The following is a 19148-nucleotide window of genomic DNA, read 5'->3' as shown; positions in this document are numbered from 1 at the left end:
TTCATATCTAGCAGCCTGCTATTTGCATCATCATTCAGCCAGTTCTGCCACATTGTAAAATTATGTGTAACTTTTATTAAGAGGGACTTTGCTCATGATACAGTATTAAGTTAAAAAATACAATAAAATCTAATTTTATTTTTTAAATGTATGGCTGACATAAAAAGGTAAAAAGAAAATGTATGACAGTGGTGATCTCTGTCCAGTGCTTCACTTCTGGACTATTTTGATACATGTCTGCATTTTCAAAATAATGTTAAATATGCATTTTCTTTGTACTAAGCAAAAAAAAAAAAATCAACACTTTTTTGTTTTATTTTGTTAATCCTCACCTGAGGATATTTTTTCCATTAATGTTTTAGAGAGAGTGGAAATGGGGGAGGGGGAGAAAGAGAGAGAGGGAAAGAGAGAGAGAAACATCAATGTGAGAGAGACACATAGATTGGTTGCCTCCCCCAGGAGCCCCAACCAGGGCGGGGACCCTACATAATCCAGGTTCGTGTCCTTGACCGGGAATCAATGACCCTTTGGTGCATAGGTCAATGCTCTAACCACTTAGCCATGCCAGCCAGGGCAAAAAATCAGCATTTTTAAATTGAAAAAAATAAAATTAAAACTACATATTAAAACTACTGGCTTGACTTTTACTTTCCCCTTCATTGTACAAAGTATGTTAAAATTTGCTAGTGACATTAAAATGGGTATCTAACCTATCTTAAGATAATCAAGAAAGTGAACCTTCTTTTTCAGACGTGTAAATTTTCCTGCCCATTCTTCTGACCAGCTGTGAATTCCACTAAGTGCTGAGAATTCTCTCCTCACACTTGGAACCTTGCAACACCTGTTTTATTTCTCACTTCCTTGATTCCTGGGGTAAATCCCAGATCCACAGTGTGGGCTCCAGTTAAATTTCTTAGTGGTCCAGATGTGTGTCCCCCCACTGAGCTGGCCTAGTAACCCTACTGTTTATTGACAGGTTCTCAGGAATCAGATAGCTCTCAGTCTGCCAAGAAAGACATGCTGGCTGCCTTGAAGTCCCGGCAGGAGGCTCTGGAGGAAACGCTACGCCAGCGGCTGGAGGAGCTCAAGAAACTCTGCCTCCGAGAAGCTGTAAGCAGTTACTGTTTCTTCCTGGGAAATCTGCATTGTCTGTGCCTGTCCTTACATATTTATAAAGGGGAATGGATCATAAAGAGATCATAAGAGGAAAACAAGACCTCTCCTGACACAAATGTTGGAAATATCCCACCCCTAACATGTGCCCCATCAGAAACTGAGTAGTTGACGTTAATGAGATACCAGGACACCAGGTAAAGTGGGTCCTCACTAGAGGTCAAATGACAAGGACTGATTCCAGTCATGGTAGCAACTATAAATAATAATGTTTGCACAATGCCCCTTAGTTTATAAAGCATTTTCTCATATGATATTACCTCCTTGAATGTAGTGCTGTGCCACCATCTTCTAGGATTTGGTGTCTGAGTTGACTGTTGTGGCTTTTGTTTCCCTTGAGGCTGTTTCAGATACTGTATCTTTGGAAATCATGCTGAGAAGCATCACTGGGAATCAGTAAGGAAACCAGGAGTTCACATAATTCCCTTTAAAATTCATCATCTGATGTGACACTTAAAAAAAATGAAATCTTAGCCTAGTGATATTTTTTAAGTTTTTATGCAAAGTAACATTCCTCAAGCTCCTGTCTGCACTGGTCTCGGGTTTCACTAGGACTCAGAGACTGTGACAGGCCACTGTTGTATTTATTTGAGTGTCTACTTCCACCTTCTTCCGTTTGTTCTGCAGTCCTCTGCTAACCCATTTGAAGAATTGAATTTTTAATGCGACATACATTACCGTGCCTGTGTGTGCATGGACATGTGTGTGCATGTGCTTGCACCTGGACAGGATAGGGCAGGAGCCCTCCAGAGAGACATTGTAGTTTATATAACGTTACACAGAGCTGTGTTGCTGAACAGTTGAGAACTGGAAGTATAAAGAAGTTCCCAAACTGTCTTCTCTCCCACCCAGTAATAGTATCTTACTCCAGTCCAAATGAACAAGGGGGTTTAGAGTGAGATCACATTACATTTCCACTTGGCTTAATGAGGCTCTGGATTGATTTAAGCTGGAGCCAGCTCAAACCAGACCCACATTAACACAAACCTATTGCAAATCTTGGGAAAGCAAGTGCCCTGAGGGAGGGAGGGTAGGAGTCCTGAGCAAGCTTTTTCTTGAGGCCCCAATACTAGTCAGCTCCCTGGGAAAGGTGTGGCTCTCTCTGGTGATGACCAGCATGGCCTCCTCTGGTTTGCAGCAGCCATGGGCATTTGTATAAAGAATATGCTGGAAGGATTTAAAAAATATGGCTCTGGGTGTCTGCACCTAATAATTTGTAAAGACCTGTTTTGTTTTTAATAGAGGCAATGTCCCTAAACCCAGCAGGGAGTCAGCATCAGAACATTGGAGAAACGTGTCAGGGCAAGGTTAGCATGTGTTAAGCAAGGTCTTGCTGTGTCTCTTAAAACTAAAAGCAAAATAAGGAAAACAAAGCTTTCACTTCTTACAATGCTGACAGCAGAAAACAGAGCTTGAGCGGAAGGGACAACCTCACTGGCCGATTATTTCCGTACCGGCTCCCATTACGGTCTCCAGACTCCTCTGCAGTCAGGGACAGCAGAGCCTCTGGCTGCCTCTGTTCTGTACCACACAGCACGCCCCTCAGCTCCGAATGTCATGTCGAGAAGCACTGTTTGTCCCCCGGGGAGCTAGCGGGCAGCCAGAAAGGGGTGGAGCGGAAGTATTTGGCAGAAATACCAACATGAGAATATAAGAGAAACCAAGCCAAGCCCCCACAACAGTGTGTGAAATTCCTCCTTCCTCATGTGGCTCTGGTTACATGTGAAATCAGATTAAATGTGGAGAATCAAGGCCTTGACTCAAATACCGTCAAGTGGATGGTGGAAAATCAGTAGCCTCATGTTTTTAAAATGTATTTTGTTTTAAAACCACAGATACTTTAGACTTGCCATGTTAACAATTTTCCCTTATTTTTATAAGTTTCAGGTGAAAAAAGAAAGTCCTAACAATATAAAATCCTCAGTGTAGATGTTATTTGTAGACTAACTTTGAGGGAGGCAGATAAAAATGTTGCAAAATAAGTACATAGGACTTTGGCTACATTTGAACCACATTAAAAAGGGAAAGAAACAGAGAGAAATATTGCAGAGCATTCCATACTCAGACAGTTGGCCACTGTTCTCCAAAATGCTTACAGTGAGGGACAAAAAGGCAAGGGTTCTCTCCCAGGCGCTGAACACTGAGGGGACGTGCCCAGCAGAGCGGGGAGTGGGGTGCTGATGCACACCAGATGCACACGCCATTGCATATACCTCAGTGTGCATGTGTGTATGTATACAGTCACCCCACTGTGAGCATACACACACACACACAATGGTGGGGAGGAGAGGCCAGACCACTCCTCCTCTTAGAAGGTGGGTCAGCACCTGGAATCTGAAGGGCCATGCTTCCCGCCTGTTGGACACTCGCACTGGGCCACCTGACACAGCAGCTTTCCTGTGGATGATGAACTGTGAGCTCTTCCTTGAGTCTGTGCGGCACAGGTATTGATTTGGGACTATAAATCAGGCTGTGCCGTTGGCGGCTCATAGTGGCTCTCCTAGATTTTTCTCATCCCTGGAAGTGACACCTTACAACTGATACCTTGGCCCCATCACATGGATTAGCTGCTGACTCAGATTTGATGTTTATTTAGTCCACACATAGCTTCTCATTTGGAGCCCAGTTCTAATCCAGACTCATTCCACTGACCTCAGTGTTTGCAGGATCATTGTCACTATGGTGGTGTGTCAACCAAGTTCACTGTCATTATACTCACAGCAATTTGATTTTCAGAGCCCAAAATAGATATACAACAGATCTGTCTTAATAGACTTGTCAATATTATGGTTTTATTTTGTTAGTACTGAAACTGTTATTTATACATTTGATGTCTTTTAAGCTCAGCCTGTTTCCTGAGTGTTGGCCTAAGTGGAATAATTATCATATTTAATTTCTAATTTGTCATACGCATTTTTCTGGGATTTGCCATATAGATACCATTCTTCCTAAGAAAGCTCCTGTGAAAGACATTTTAATCTCAGATATTAGTGAAGGAGTATTTGATGCAGTGGGGAAAGCACAGGAGCTAGAAAGACCTGAGATTCTGTGCTGGCTCTGCTCCTTACTGGCTGTGCCGTCCCACCTAGCACACAGTGGGTATGCAGGAAACACTTGGGAAACTATCGAATGAATGAAAGGCAAGTTTTATGATGAAAGCTAAAGCAACTTTGTTTATGTGACAGTTACTTTCAGAAAACCTTTTTTTTTTTTTTTTTAATATATCTTTCTTTATTTCAGATAGAGGAAAGGAGAGGGGGAGAGAGAGATTGAAACATCAATGATGAGTCATTGATCAGCTGCCTCCTACACACCCCTGTCTGGGGATCGAGCCCACAACCCGGGCATGTGCCCTGACAGGGAATTGAACCCCGATGGCCTGGATCCTAGGTCGACGCTCAACCACTGAGCCACGCTCGGCCAGGCCAGAAAACTTTTTTAAAGTGCATCTGTTCTATAAAAAAGGACTGCTCTCGCCCATTTTTAAAGAAATGAAATTGCATTTCAGAAACTCTTTTTAACTCTTATTTAGACATTTTGCTTAAAGGTACTATTTTGAAACTGTGCATTGAAGTGTGTGTGTGTGTGTGTGTGTGTGTGTGTGTCCTAGAAACAAGCACAAGCCCCCTCTGATTTCCGTCGTCTTCTCATGCTATTGCACATTTGCAGGAGCTGACCGGTAAACTGCCCGTCGAATATCCCCTGGATCCAGGGGAGGAACCACCCATTGTTCGGAGAAGAATCGGGACAGCCTTCAAGCTGGATGAACAGAAAATCCTGCCCAAGGGAGAGGTGGGGCCTTCTTTCTGGTGTTGGATTCTCTCACATTATCCTCATTTCTCTATTCGTTAGGGCTCCCAGGTTTTCTGTAACAGTTGCAGCGTTCTGCACAGTGCCAAATGCCCTTTCCCGTCTCCTCCTCAGTATCTTTCCTTTGCCCCTTGTTACATTCTCGACTTGGTCAGTATGTGGCTCCCTTGGTAGGATTAGGTTGTTGAACATTTGTAAGCATTTTGATTTCAGTGGAAGTTGTTTACCTGACACAATAGGCCTGTCACAAGCTGTTAAGGGAGAACATTGTAGTAACACCCATTGGGAGTCTTTTTAATGGCCTCCCAGCCCTTTGTTACTGAGAGCCCACTGTGGGTTAGCATGAAGGTGAAGTCACAGGAACATGAGTGTCCTGGAGCCAGTGGAAGGGGTGGATCAGTCTCCTGAGATCTGTGCTAGGAGGTCCCGGGGTGGGGGAGGGCTGGTGGCTGCACCAGAAGCTTTACTCAAATCTCAGTCTCAACCTGGCAGTTTCCTGTTCTGTACAATGAAGTGTGTATTCCTTACTTCTATGGGCCATCTCTAGGGTTAAGTGAACTGGTGTATGGAGGAAATTTAACTTGGGTCTTCACACCTGCTTGATGATCAATAAACATGGGTAGCTTGAAGTGGAGAGGGGATGTCACAGGACAAGTGCAGCCCTGTGGAAGGGGCAGGATTATATCGGGTAGGAACTAGGGTGAGGGCGGGTGGGATTTAGAAGACCATCTGGTCAAGTATTTCTCAAATCTGCTGTCATCAGAATTACCTGGGGAACTTCCTCTCCCCTGTGCTGGGCAGACAGCAGGCACTCAGCTTTTATGAGGAGACCCCACCTTAGTGAGTGTTGCCCCAGCCCCAGCCCCATTGTCCTTCCCAAGTCCCCTCCCACCACACCTTCTCACCAGCTGCTCCTTTCCACTTGTCAGCAAAAGGTGTGTTTAGTACCCGGAGAATTCCATGTGCATCCCCATTTTCCTCACCTGTGCCTGCATGTCTTGGTCCGAAATCACTCAGAGGAAACGCACTTGGCTGCCCCGTTCACACAGCAGGCAGCCATCTGTGCAGATGGGACTGCCAGCATTTGCTGGTTTTAGTTTAAGCAGTGAGAATTTATCCTGGGAGTCCACAAAACTTTGGGGCATTGTGAACCGGGCTATCAGCACAGCTGCCTGGTGGAGTCACACTCACAGCTCACTCTTTGTCCCTGCTGACGTGTTTCCAGGCCCCAGGCGGGAGTCTATCCCAATATTTTTCTCCCTCCCAGGGAGCAAATGCAGCAGGATTTGGAAGGATCTGAAAGTTAATTATTGCCTAAATAGTTGTATTTAATCTTCACCTTTCTTTCTCACCCCTGGTCTTTGATCCCTTCAGCCTTAAATCCCTCAAAATGAAATCAAGCTCAGAGTTTTGTGCTGGATGCAGACCGCACCCAGCCTGGTGTGTGGTGCCCAGAGGCCAGAATGTTTTATTCAGCTTCTAACTGGGAAGACCTGTTGATTCTGGGAAACCTAGTTGTTGTGCTCCTAGGTAGCTAGAGGAGTTCCTGTCAGACTTTGGCATGGCTGTGGGTCACCCAGGGCAAGACGCAGGTGTGGTCTCCTGGCCTCATGTGTGCTGCCCCGGGGTTTCTTCTGCTGGGTCCACAGGGCATTTTCTGACACAGCTTCCTTTCCCCCCGGGACCAAAACTCTGTTTGAAGGAAAATTCATCCATCTGCTTCTTGTGGCCAGAGTAAGAAATAGGAGAGGAAGGAGAATGCCCTGACACTGCCCCAGGAGCAGAGGACCCTGGTCCCACCGCCACCGGCCATCCACACCTCACAGCCTGAGCAGAACTGTAATGAGTAGCCGGTGTGAGACGGACGCTGGAGCTCACAGAATAGGCTCCCAAAGGAGTGGGGACAACCCAACATGAAGTGCTCAACATATGAGAGATAGAGGGGTGTACGGGAAGGGGGGTCACATCAGAGCTCCCTGTTAGCGGGCCCACAGAAAAGCGAGACAGAAAGCTGCTCCGAAAATAGTCTGCCTCCTGTGCCCCAAATGGAAAGGAGATACCAACCAAATGGATCTGAATTCCCACGAAGGCTTAGTCTTCTGGAACCATGCTGGAGACCATGGAAATGAAGCCAGGAGACCCCAAGGCCCTCAGCATGGGGACTCAGCTTCTCAGGGACGGATCCCTTGCAGACCACTCTTGTCTCAAGAGCGGAACAGGGGCCAAGGGTCTCAAAAGTGCGTGTGCCCAGGGCATGGGCTGCCAGAGATTTTGGGAACAGGACCGCTGCAGTTTCAGAAGGGTAGGGGTTAGGCAGTGGGACTGCTGGGTTCCTAGTGCCTGTGGCCCCCAGGAGTAAGGATGGCTGGCTCCCCTTGGGCGGTGGGGGGTTGGGCAGAAAAGGCAGAGGTGCACAAGGAGAGCCCTGCCCAGCATCCCCTAAGTGTAAGCGCCCTGGCTCTCCCTCCCACAGGAAGCCGAGCTGGAACGCCTGGAACGAGAGTTTGCCATTCAATCCCAGATTACCGAGGCTGCCCGCCGCCTCGCCAGTGACCCCAACGTCAGCAAAAAACTGAAAAAACAAAGGAAAACCTCCTATCTGAATGCACTGAAGAAGCTGCAGGAGATTGAGAATGCAATCAACGAGAACCGCATCAAGTCTGGAAAGAAACCCACCCAGAGGGCCTCACTCATCATCGATGGTCAGTGCTGAGCCTGCTCCCCATGGTGGGCTGCCTCCGCTGCCCCCGGGGAATGGGCGCCAGTCCTGAGAGCGGGCCAGAGCCCAGCTCCCAGCAGGACCTAAGCCAGCTCCTTAACCACCCAGTGAGGGCTGTTCTGTTAGGAAAGCTGACAGAGTTTGTTTTCATATCATTATCTGTATTCATTGGTGACTGGACCCATCCAAGCCTGCAGCCTTTTTTTTTAATCTTCACCCAAGGATATGTTTAGAGAGAGGAAGGGAGAGAGAAACATTGATGGTTGTCTTCCACACGTGCCCCGACTAGGGATCGAACCCGCAGCCTAGGTATGTACCCTGACTGGGAATCAAACCTGCAAGCCTTTGGTGCATGTGATGTCGCTCCAACTAACTGAACCACCCAGCCAGGGCGCAGCAGTTTTTTTTAACCCCTCAAGAATATACTCTGTTTTGCTGCCTCTTTCAAATAGTGTTTTCATCACATGAGCCCATTTGAATTAGAGGAGTAATTAAGAGTCTTCCTAGTTCCTTAGCACGCTTTTTTATTTCAAGAGAAAAACACTGAACCTTGGTATCTGAAGACCTGGGACTTCTAACTAATGTTGCCAGGAAGCAGAGCAATCCCGGACAGACCAGCACCCTAGATGCACCTCAGTTTCCCCAGCTGTTAAAGGGGGAGGATTACCTTACTATCTCCCTCTTTGGCATGTTCTCATGGTTAATTGATTGGGGTCTATAAGTAAGCCTTATAGAGATAGAAGCTGTATTTAGCAGCTTTTTTCCCCCCTCTACTAATGGCTTAAGAAGTTTATTGAGAAACCACTTGTTGCTTGGTGAGCAAAGCCAACTTCCTTACCCTAGTTTCACATTTGTACAATAAATAGCAGTTCACTTCCTTTGGTTCAGTCAGAACATGCCCTGGGGTTGGGCTGAGACAATGCTGTGGCCTAACCAGGCGGGGCAGCCTTTGTGTTGGATATAAAGCTACTCAGCATTGTGGCGCCCCGTCAAATGAGAGCGCAGACTGGCACTTCGCAGTGTCAGGGGTAGGGGGTGAGCTAATGGCCTACAACAGGGACTGTCATAGAGATGCCCAGCAGCACTTGATTGTATTTTATGGGTTCTTTCTGATTAGAGAGAGAAGGATATGGGGTGGTGCTGAACATGATTTTTACAGCAGTTAGGGCTTTGTCTAAACTCTAAGGGATGTGGTAAACTCTAAGACTTTTGCTTTTTGTCTTCTCAGATGGAAATATTGGCAGTGAAGACAGTTCCCTTTCAGATGCCCTTGTTCTGGAGGATGGTAGGTTGCTGGGGGGCTGGGGGACTCAGATTAAACTGGGATGAGCTATGTGTAGTTGGGAACAGGCCAGTGTAAAGGCAAGAGCCCGACCAAGATGGTAGCCGGCTTCCCTGCAGTTCTCTCACTTCCCAATAGTCACCAAGTAGGTTGGGAGTTGATAGGCGTCACCTAAACCATGTCTATTGGAATGTTAGTGTTTCCTGTGCCTGAGAGGTAAGATTTAAGGTGATATTCAGTGAGTTGTACTTTACCTTATTAGTTGCTGAACCACATTTTTAGCTAAACACCTGTGCACCACACGTAGTTTCCTTTGGAGTATTCATAATTTCTGGAGGAAAGAGGCAGACATTGATTTGGATCACAAACCAAAGATTGAAACCTGCTAGGAGAACCTAGAGGTAGCAGGAAAAACAGAAGCGATCCCCTGCCCAGACCCCCAGCCACCACTTTATGTAGAAGAGGAAAGAATTCCAACACAGAACCATCTCCGAGCCTGTTCCTGTGGATTTAACCCCAAACGTGTGAGGCCAGGACATTAATGAAATGGAAATATATTAAGTAGCAGTTAATTTTTTGCCCCATAGGGAAAACTCAGGTGGGCAGTGATAAGTGGCTAGTTAGATGGAAAACATAAAAGGTCTACCCAAGTCAGAGTAATGAGGATAATTGAAAGAATAATAATAATTGCTGTTAATATGGGGAAAGGCTGGTGGGTTATTTACCCAGTTGTCTTGACCCTACTATTAGCAATCACATCGTAATATTCTTACTGTCACTTCTTTACATGGGTGTGGAGGAAATGGGGCTGCAGGGCAGCAGGGAGCTGTGTTTTGACTATCAGAGATCCAGCCCTAGTTTTGGCCTCGGTGGGCTCCAGTCTCTCTAGGGGAGGAAATGACAACAATTTCATGAGAGTCCTTTGTAACTGAGGAGTTGGGGGCGTTATATATTGTCATTGGCTAATTCTGATGCATCATTTATGGTTAGTTTCTTCTGCATGTTCCAGACTCTCAGACCTACCTACGGGTGTTACTTCCTCACTGGGGTCCCCAGTCCCATTACAGGCTCGCTCCATCTAGGGGCTCTTTCCTTTACTGATTGGAGAGGTGCAGGAGCAGTGGAAGCATAGCACATGCCCAGGTCTTGGGGATTGAGAAGTAGGCTGGGAAAAGAGCACTCGTTGGAAGTGGATTTAGGATCCCATGAATAGTTATTGGGGTTTGAGGTTTGGGTATTGTTCCCCTCAAACTCCTACGTCTGCCATCACAAGCAACACTGAATTTTTCCTGTCTCTCTCTGCCTAGTGCTGCCCTCCCTGGGGTTCTTAACACTGGCTATCTTCCTTAACCCCTCCCTAGCCCCTCTCTGGGTCCTGCCCATGTGTGAACCCTGCCAGATGACTAGTTCTTAATTAGAACTTTCATCCTAACACATCCATGCTTAGTTTTCCTGTGGCTTTCATACCTAATCCTGACACCTGAATCTGGAATGAAAGGCCCCTGTCAGTAGGGGCACCTGGCTTATTTCAGTGCCCACAGAAGGTCTCTTGTACTTGCACTTGACCAGAGCTCCTCCCTCGCACCCTCTGATCTTCCTCCTCAGCTGCTGTGCCAGCTGCACCTGGTCCTGGCCTCTCCCTTTCCTCCTCCTCTGCCAGGCCACTGCTGAAATCCCTTCCTCCGACCACAGCTCCTTCCTTGAGTGACTGAATTCACTTTCTTCGAAAGTGCTATAGCACGTTGATGTGTTAAAGCATTACTCCCCTGAAGGCAGGGCATAGTCTTCTATTCATCTGTAATAGCTGAAGCCCATCTCCTTCCCAAAGAACCTAAGGCAATTCCAAAGTGAAAGTATTATATGGGACCCTGTTAAAAACAATGTACATAGATAGTTCTGGAAAAAGCAGAGTCAGTACCTAGAGCCACCAGTAGATCATTACTCTGAACAGATATGCTTTTATTCAATTTTTTCTAACAAATCATTTATTGAGCACCTACTATGTGTCAATAATCATTGTAGACACTGAGGATATAGCAGTTAACAGACTAGACAAAACCCTAATGGAGCTGAAACTCCCCCAAAGCAAATTAGAGATTTCTTGTATATTGAAAGAAAACAAAAGAATGACGGCATTTTGCTCTTTGGTATGAAGCAACCATTAGTCCATGGTATTTAATGAAATTCAGGTTTACTCCATTTGTAGCTAATTAGAATTGAACCTCTCTTCCCATTTAACGCTGCTCAAAGTTTAGGTTTGGTTTGTTCTGGATTGACTTGTCTTGGCAACTAGGAAAGCATCATGGGCACCTTCAAGAGTGGGTGCTGACCTAGAGCCCAGGTGTTGATGTTGGGGTAGAGGTGGGTGGGGGCCTATCTGGGGTCAGTAGGAAGGATGGATGACCCTTGCTCAGTTTCTCTCTCTCCGTCTTTGCGCAGAAGACTCTCAGGTCACCAGCACACTGTCCCCCTTACAGTCTCCTCACAAGGGACTCCCTCCTCGGCCACCATCGCATAACAGACCCCCTCCTCCCCAGTCCCTGGAGGGACTCAGGCAGATGCACTATCACCGCAACGACTATGACAAGTCACCCATAAAGCCCAAAATGTGGAGTGAATCCTCGTTAGATGAGCCATATGAGAAGGTCAAGAAACGTTCCTCCCACAGTCATTCCAGGTGAGCTGGGTGGGGAAGGCTAAATGAGTCATGGTCAATAGCTATTGAAAGTATCAGTGGGCTGTCCCAAATAGCATCCACAAATTACAAAACCCAAATCAACCTATCTCCTCCTTCCAGGGGTTGCCTTTCAATAGGGATACTGACTGTGCAGGTGCAGATTTGTCATTCAAAGGGAAAGTGGGGGTTTTGGCTCACAGCCAGCGTGTTGGCGGATGGCTTTAAGGTTGTTAAATTCCATAGGAATTAATTAGGAAGTCTTGGGCAGCACAATTCCGAAATGGCAAGTGAGAGCCTTCTCTTAGAAATCCCAAGGTGGTTCAGAACCCTAAGCCATGAGCCAACAGAATTCTGGAGCCAAACAGCTGTAATCTTAGCTGTGAATTATCAGCTCATTACTCGGCTGATCTTTGAGAGAGGGTTTTTGGAAGGCATTTTTGGTCAGCTTCTCTCGTTTTCTCATTTCCTTTAATTACACCATTTAAGCTCCAAGTGGGTGCCCAGACAGGTAAATATTTGTCTCTTGGAAAACAGAAGCTGCAGTTCAGGACAGTGGCTTCACAGAACAGTAATGTTCCCTATTCCAGCAAAGGCTGACAAGGGTCTTCATCCCAGATGGCCCAGGGGGCCAGGGACAAAGACTTCTGGGGAAAAGGCTCAGACCAAAGTAGAGATCTGAGGGAGTGAAGGTGGGAGTCCTGAGGAAGCTTACCCACACCACAGTTGGTATCTGGAGGCTAGTCAGCTCCCTGGGAGCAGGTGTGGCACTGTCTGGTGACCAGCACGGCCTCCTCTGGTTTGCAGCAACCACAAGCGTTTCCCCAGCACAGGGAGCTGTGCCGAAGCAGGAGGGGGAAGCAGCTCCCTCCAGAACAGCCCCATCCGCAGCCTCCCTCACTGGAACTCACAGTCCAGCATGCCGTCCACACCTGACCTGCGTGTACGGAGTCCCCACTACGTTCATTCCACGAGGTGAGTCCACCCGGCCACTCAGGCCACTTCCTCCCTGGACCAGACCTTCCTTTGCAAAATTGGCATCTCTGGCCCCAAATGGCCCAGATAATGGGTGAACTAGAGTCAAACCTGCAGTAGGGAGGTAGTTTCTCCTTAAAATGAATCAGAATTTAAAACTGAACTGACAGCAATCAGCCCACACTTGCAAAGAGACCCATTATATCCCACTGTCCATGCTCAGTGGAACCGGGAGGCAGCTGGAGAATCCCCTGCAGACAGTGAGCATGGAAGGAGCCTAAGCAAAATGCAGGTGGGAAAGGCCAGCCAGATTAGCAGGGAAGCATGCTGGAACTACAACAGCCTTGCACTGGTGGGTGATCTTTACTTGATAGTCCTCCGGTAGCTTTCTATTGGGGCCTAATTTATCCTGGACTTTTTAATGCCTCAAGGTATAAATTCATTAAAGTACAAAAGGAATGGGCAAAAGTGAGGCTCTAGTGAATCAGGCCTTCATTTTCTAAAAAGACGCAAAAGCAAAGCCACAATTCCATTTTATCAAAAACGGAGACCATAGGGATCATACCTCAAAGGACAGATGGTGTGATCTTCCAAAAATAGTAAGCCATTTAATATAAGATGGAATGCTCCAGGCAAGATTTCCTCATTCATTTATTCATGCCTTTATTCACTCATGCAACACATTTATAAAGTGCCTCTATGTAGCAGGTATTATTCTAGGGGATAGAGCAGTGAAAAAAGCAGACTACACCCCTGTTCTCATCAGACTTACGTTTTAGTTGGAAGTCATAATAAAGAAATATCTGTCAAGTGGTGATAGCACTAAGAGGAAAAATGAACAAAGCAAAGGGCTAGAGAGTGAGGAGAGAGATCATCTTTTAAATAGAAGCACTGGGGAAGCCCTCTCTCATAAGGTGAACTTTGAGCAGAGACGTGAATAGATGGGGAGTAAACTCTGAGGATATCTTAGGGAACAAAGGTCAAGGCCTGGATGCAGGCCTGAATTTGGTGTATTCCCAGAAGGCCAGTATGGCTGGAGCGGTGATGGAGTGGGGTGGGACCAGGGGGCCACGTGGTGGGGACTTGGCATTCTCCCCTGGGTGATAGTCAGAACTGAACTCCTGTCTTCATGTATGTGGCCAACAGGGCCACCCTGAATTTCACATGTGGCCCTAGCATTGTCTGCAATATTGATGGATATTGGTAGTGTGGACTCAGATAAGCAGAATGGGTTATAAACAAAGCGGCAGCATGGTAAGTTTTTGCATCAGTCGTTTTCCATGTCCCACCAACCTTCCCTATTAGAGTCTTCATGGAAATGGAAATCTGTTTATGTGGGTTTCATAATAGTATTAGGTTGAGCCAAATGAAATGTCCCCGAGGGGCCTGTTTTTTGACCTACAAAAATGGGCATTTCACCTTAAAAAAAAAAAAAAAGCCGTGGCTATTGACACATGTTTTTCAGAGGGATCCCTTATGTAGGCACTGTCTTCAGTCTTACCTCCCACTGGGAATCAAAATCACAGCAGAGGGCAGGCGTGACTCCAGGGATCAGCCTTGCTCTCCTGCCTCCTCTTCACCTGGTTACAGTGGGAAGCCCCAGGATTCCCAGGGCAACACAGCTTTGTCTGTTTCCCAGCCACTGGAGGCTCTTTCCTACGCCCCATAATTGCAGAGCCCCCACCCCCTCCCCTGGGCCCACAGACCCACCAGCCGTCGTCTCCCTGCAGGTCGGTGGACCTCAGCCCCACGCGCCTGCACAGCCTCGCCCTGCACTTTCGGCACCGCAGTTCCAGCCTGGAGTCCCAGGGCAAGCTCCTGGGCTCAGAGAATGACACGGGGAGCCCGGACTTCTACACCCCACGGACTCGTAGCAGCAATGGCTCAGACCCCATGGACGACTGTTCATCCTGCACCAGCCACTCAAGCTCGGAGCACTACTACCCAGCGCAGATGAACGCCAACTACTCCACGCTGGCCGAGGACTCGCCGTCCAAGGCGCGCGCGCGGCAGCGGCAGAGACCGCGGGCGGCCGGCCTGCTGGGCTCGGCGAACTCGGGCAGCATGCCCAACTTGGCGGCCAGGGGTGGCGGCGGGAGCGCCCCCGGCGTCTACCTGCACAGCCAGAGCCAGCCCAGCTCGCAGTACCGCATCAAGGAGTACCCGCTGTACATCGAGGGCGGCGCCACGCCCGTGGTCGTGCGCAGCCTGGAGAGCGACCAGGAGGGCCACTACAGTGTCAAGGCGCAGTTCAAGACCTCCAACTCCTACACAGCGGGGGGCCTGTTCCGGGAGAGCTGGCGGGCCAGTGAGGAGGGCGACGCAGGCCGCCTGACGCCGTCACGCTCGCAGATCCTGGGGACACCGTCGCTGGGCCGCGAGGGCACCCACGACAAGGGCGCGGGGCGCACAGCAGTGTCGGATGAGTTGCGCCAGTGGTACCAGCGCTCCACCGCCTCGCACAAGGAGCACAGCCGCCTGTCGCACACCAGCTCCACCTCCTCTGACAGTGGCTCCCAGTACAGCACCTCCTCCCAGAGCACCTTCCTGGCCCACAGCAGAGTCACCAGGATGCCCCAGATGTGCAAGGCCACGTCAGGTGAGAGTGGGGACAGAGCGGGGTTGGCCCTGAACCTGGCACGTGCTAGTTGTAAACTGTGGACTCGTTTCAAGGGCTTCCAGAATTTCTTAAAGCCTGTGGTGAGGAATGAAAGATGGTTAATTCTAAAAACCTAGCTGTCAGATGTATGAGGCTTGAGGTGTTTCAGTCCCCTCCACTTCACCTGGTCCCATACTGACCCTGGTGTTTGCCAAGAGTGACAGACCTCGGAGGGGGTGGGACGTGGCATCAGACCCTCCCCAGTGTGCTGGGCCAACTCACTCCTATTTCAGCTTCCTCGGGAGTCAAACCATCCCTCCAGCCACTTTTCCTAGTAAGGATATAAGTCAAAGAAGTTAGGTGAAGTGGTGTCTCAGGATTTACCCTGGTGAAGAGAGAGACACTGGTAAGGTAGAGACGTGGGTGGCACCTTGCAGAGGAAGACTTGTTTAGGGCCTTGGCTTGTTGAAGCCCTGAAATTGGGCTGGGGTGTCCCCCAGTGGGGCAGGTGGATGGAGCCCAGAGAGTGCAGCACTTGAATTCACTGTGACCACATGGGTAGCTACTCCTCGCAATCCCATTTCAGTGGTGTTATGGTATAACCAGTCATTTTTTGTAAAGTGCTTTCAGATTTTCATAATCAAATCGAGGGTTACCTTATTCTTGCACTCAGAGCATTGGAAATTAAGTAACAAAGGATGAGACCATGTTTTCCCCTAGGGAGTTACCCTCCCTTCCCACTCCCTCTCTGAGAGAATCCTGGTGATAACACTTGTTCAGTCGCCAGGTGCTGGCGGGGCTCTGGGCACCAGCATGGACTAACTCATTTCCACACTCATAGCACTCATAAGGAGAGGGGGACTTGGGCAGGGTTGAGACTCTGCCTTATACTGACTGCAGGAAAAGAAATAGGGGAGGATTTTGACATGTAATAAAAATAATTTTAAAAGTAGAATGAAATGAGAATCAGTAGCAAATGGATGGAACTGCAAGTCAGGATTTGACTTGTACCTAAAAAGAGGGCAAAGGTTGGGGGGAAAGGCGTGATTCTAAAGACAGAAAATAAGAGGTCATCTTTGGGGAGCTGAAGGAGATTCTGGGGGCCTGGAGAGAGCAGGGCAAAGAGAAAGTACCGGTCAGCTGCCCAGGTGTGCCAGGCCACAGGATTCCTGTGTTCTGTCCTCATATCCCTATTGGCTCATTTATTATGGTGCCTCGGTCAAATGACAAGTTCCAGAGATGATAATGAAATGATTCAGGCAATCATGAGAGAACCGTGGACTTCAGAATCCCAGAACCATCTCCAGATTCCTCCATCTGTGAAAATAAGCCCAGTGGAGTCTGCCACTGACTTCCCTGGAGCACTGTGAGAGTGAGTGAATGGATATGGTATGCATACCAATTAAGGACCTTGAGCCTCTGTAACCCTACTGGAAACAGCAGCACTCCCACAGAGGGCCGGGAGTGTTTATGTTCCACCTAAATCTCGGCACTTCTCTAGAAGATGTGCTTTATGTAAAGAGATTAGGTCAAATCTTTTGGGACATGTTTTAGACTAAAAATTTTGAGAACTATATCTGAAGTTTCCTGATGTAAAAGATTCCATTCCCAAGAAAGCAAAGGATGCATTTAAGGAGAATTTACTTCTTACTAAATTTTCCCAACTAGAAAAATTCCGCCCATGTCAATAAACTCCTAGTAGTCAGATTTGGATGGGCTATTAAAAGCTCCTCTCCCTTTGAAGTGTCCAGAGGGGTGGGTTGTAAGCCTGAAATGGCAGGCAGCAGCTCTGAGAACCTCCCTGAAGGTTTTCTGTTCAAGAGGAAGGCACAGTTTTGACACTGGGGCCACATCTACAAATGCCCTGAGGTGTAGCTCCCTGATGTCCAGAGAAACACCCTCCGGCACCAGCCCTGCCCAGGATGCCCTCAAAGGACTGTGGGGCATCAGGTTCTTTGCTACTGTGGAGTCTGTCACCATTCCTGTGGCCACTTCCCAGTGGCAAAATGGGGACCTAGGATCCCAGGCCAGATTGACAGAAGAGGAGCTGCTGCATGGTTTGGGGAGAAAAGTGTAACTGGTGGAATGTATGGAGTGGATATGTGCCCACTGTTACCCTACTACGGGGTCATATCCAGCATCTCTGGAAAGAAGCTCCTTCACTTGACTGGTGTCTGACGTGTCTTTTCTGCACCACCTGCATAGCTGCCTTACCTCAAAGCCAGAGAAGCTCAACGCCGTCGAGTGAAATTGGAGCAACGCCACCAAGCAGTCCCCACCACATCCTAACCTGGCAGACTGGGTGAGTTCCTGTCAGACCTGTCATTCTCCTCTTCTGGGTTCCAGAGTGAACCTCAGCCTTCCTTGTCAGTTAGGAAGAGTGTAATGAGTGTGAAATTCTAGTAAAAGGATTTATCAGGAAAAAAATGACGAGTGTTCTTCATTACTGGGAACCTACTTCCTTTCCAAAGAAGCCTCGTGAACTGCTGTTCCTCCTACCCCTCTCCTTTCCATTGCTGTCCCTTTAGATGGGGAATTCTCTCTACTCTGTTGTAAAGTTGGCGGTGGCCCCAGGAACATGGGGGACATGGGTGCCCAAGTCCAGCTGTGCTGCTTTGGTCAGAATTCCAGATAGCATGTGACTTGGGTTCCGGTTATAACAGGACAACTTCAAAATGCCAGGCACAAAAGGAGGGGAGAAAGACCAGTGTAAGGACCCCGTGGTAGCTCTGGCCCCACATTTTACCTGCTCCTCAGGGTGCCCACTGTTTTGGTATCAGGACGAATCTTAAGAAAAAAAGCAGGAGGTTCAGATCCCATCTCTGTCCTGGCCAACTGCTTAATCAACACACAAAGGGGATCAGGTACCTCGAGACCTTTAAGAAGTGGCCAACAGCCAAATAAACCAATATTTATCTCCTTTTATAGCTTTCAGTTTAGACAGACATCATAATCTCGGGGACATTTAGGAAGTTCTCATCTGCAGAGTCTGGTGGGTACATGTAGTTTGCCTTGCTCACAGTTCCTGCCTCTTCTGTTGCTCCTAAGATATTACCTCTAAGTGGATGTTACATACTATCAATGCCTGTTGCTTAAAAAAGTAAAGGGTTCCTTTATCCAGCTCTATTCAGTTTCTCATTCGCTGGAGCATCAGTGGGGGTATCTGGAAAAATCTGACAGCTGTCTGTGAGGTGAATCATCAGAAAACAACAGGACCAGAATTGGCTCCACTGACCACATTTCTGACTCTCATGCTTGTCCGACATTTTTTGTCTCTTCAGATTTATCTGTAGTGATTTTAAACCAGGTTTTATTGATCCTTAGCATTTGACAGAAGATAGGGAGCTAACGTTTATTAAGTGTTTGCTGAATACTCAAAGGTTGGAAGCTTCTTCTAACATATATGAGCTCATATAATCCTCACTGCAACTTCACATGGGAAGTATCAGATCTTTTCATTTTATAGATGAGGCTAAGAGAAAATAAGTGTCTGCCCAAAGTCACTTGGCTGGCTAGAGCTGGAATTTCAGTCCTGTGCTCTGTGAGCCCAAGGCCCTGCCTCTTTCCACTAGGCCAGTGGTTCTTAAAGTGCAGTCCCCAGACCAGCAGCATGACCATCACCTGGGATCTTGTTAGAAGTGCAGGTTCTTGGGCCCATCCATGGCCTACTGAGTCAGAAAGTCTGGGGCTGGGGTACGGCACTCTGTGTTTTAACAAACCCTCCAGCGGGGTTCTGATGCCTGCTCTAATTTGACAATCAGTGTTCTTGTGTCCACTCCCACTTCTTGGTCTGTCGTTGAGCAGCAACTTCCCCTCTGTCCTTATTACAGATCATGAAAACACTCCCTTATGCACATCCACACCCCAGCTCTAGCTTGTGTGGTCTGGCAGCTGCTAAGCCAGCACCCAGGAGTCT

At 47.9% G+C, this 19148-nt stretch overlaps 1 protein-coding gene across 6 annotated transcripts in view; it reads left to right on the top strand.

Moving 5' to 3' along the window:
• Positions 1–19148, top strand: part of FRMD4A (FERM domain containing 4A) — a 578005-nt gene that overhangs the window by 545612 nt on the left and 13245 nt on the right. For all 6 annotated transcript variants that reach the window (XM_081154205.1, XM_081154207.1, XM_081154206.1 and 3 more), the window contains 8 exons: positions 977–1110; positions 4843–4965; positions 7457–7685; positions 8931–8987; positions 11424–11661; positions 12466–12633; positions 14364–15232; positions 17438–17534. In XM_081154205.1, the coding sequence (XP_081010331.1) occupies positions 977–1110; positions 4843–4965; positions 7457–7685; positions 8931–8987; positions 11424–11661; positions 12466–12633; positions 14364–15232; positions 17438–17534 (1915 nt within the window). The remainder of the gene's footprint in view (positions 1–976; positions 1111–4842; positions 4966–7456; positions 7686–8930; positions 8988–11423; positions 11662–12465; positions 12634–14363; positions 15233–17437; positions 17535–19148) is intronic.

The sequence above is a fragment of the Miniopterus schreibersii genome (assembly GCF_964146895.1).
Source record: "Miniopterus schreibersii genome assembly, chromosome: 1".
Classification (NCBI taxonomy): Eukaryota; Metazoa; Chordata; class Mammalia; order Chiroptera; family Miniopteridae; genus Miniopterus; species Miniopterus schreibersii.
This window is presented reverse-complemented; position numbering and strand designations above follow the sequence as displayed.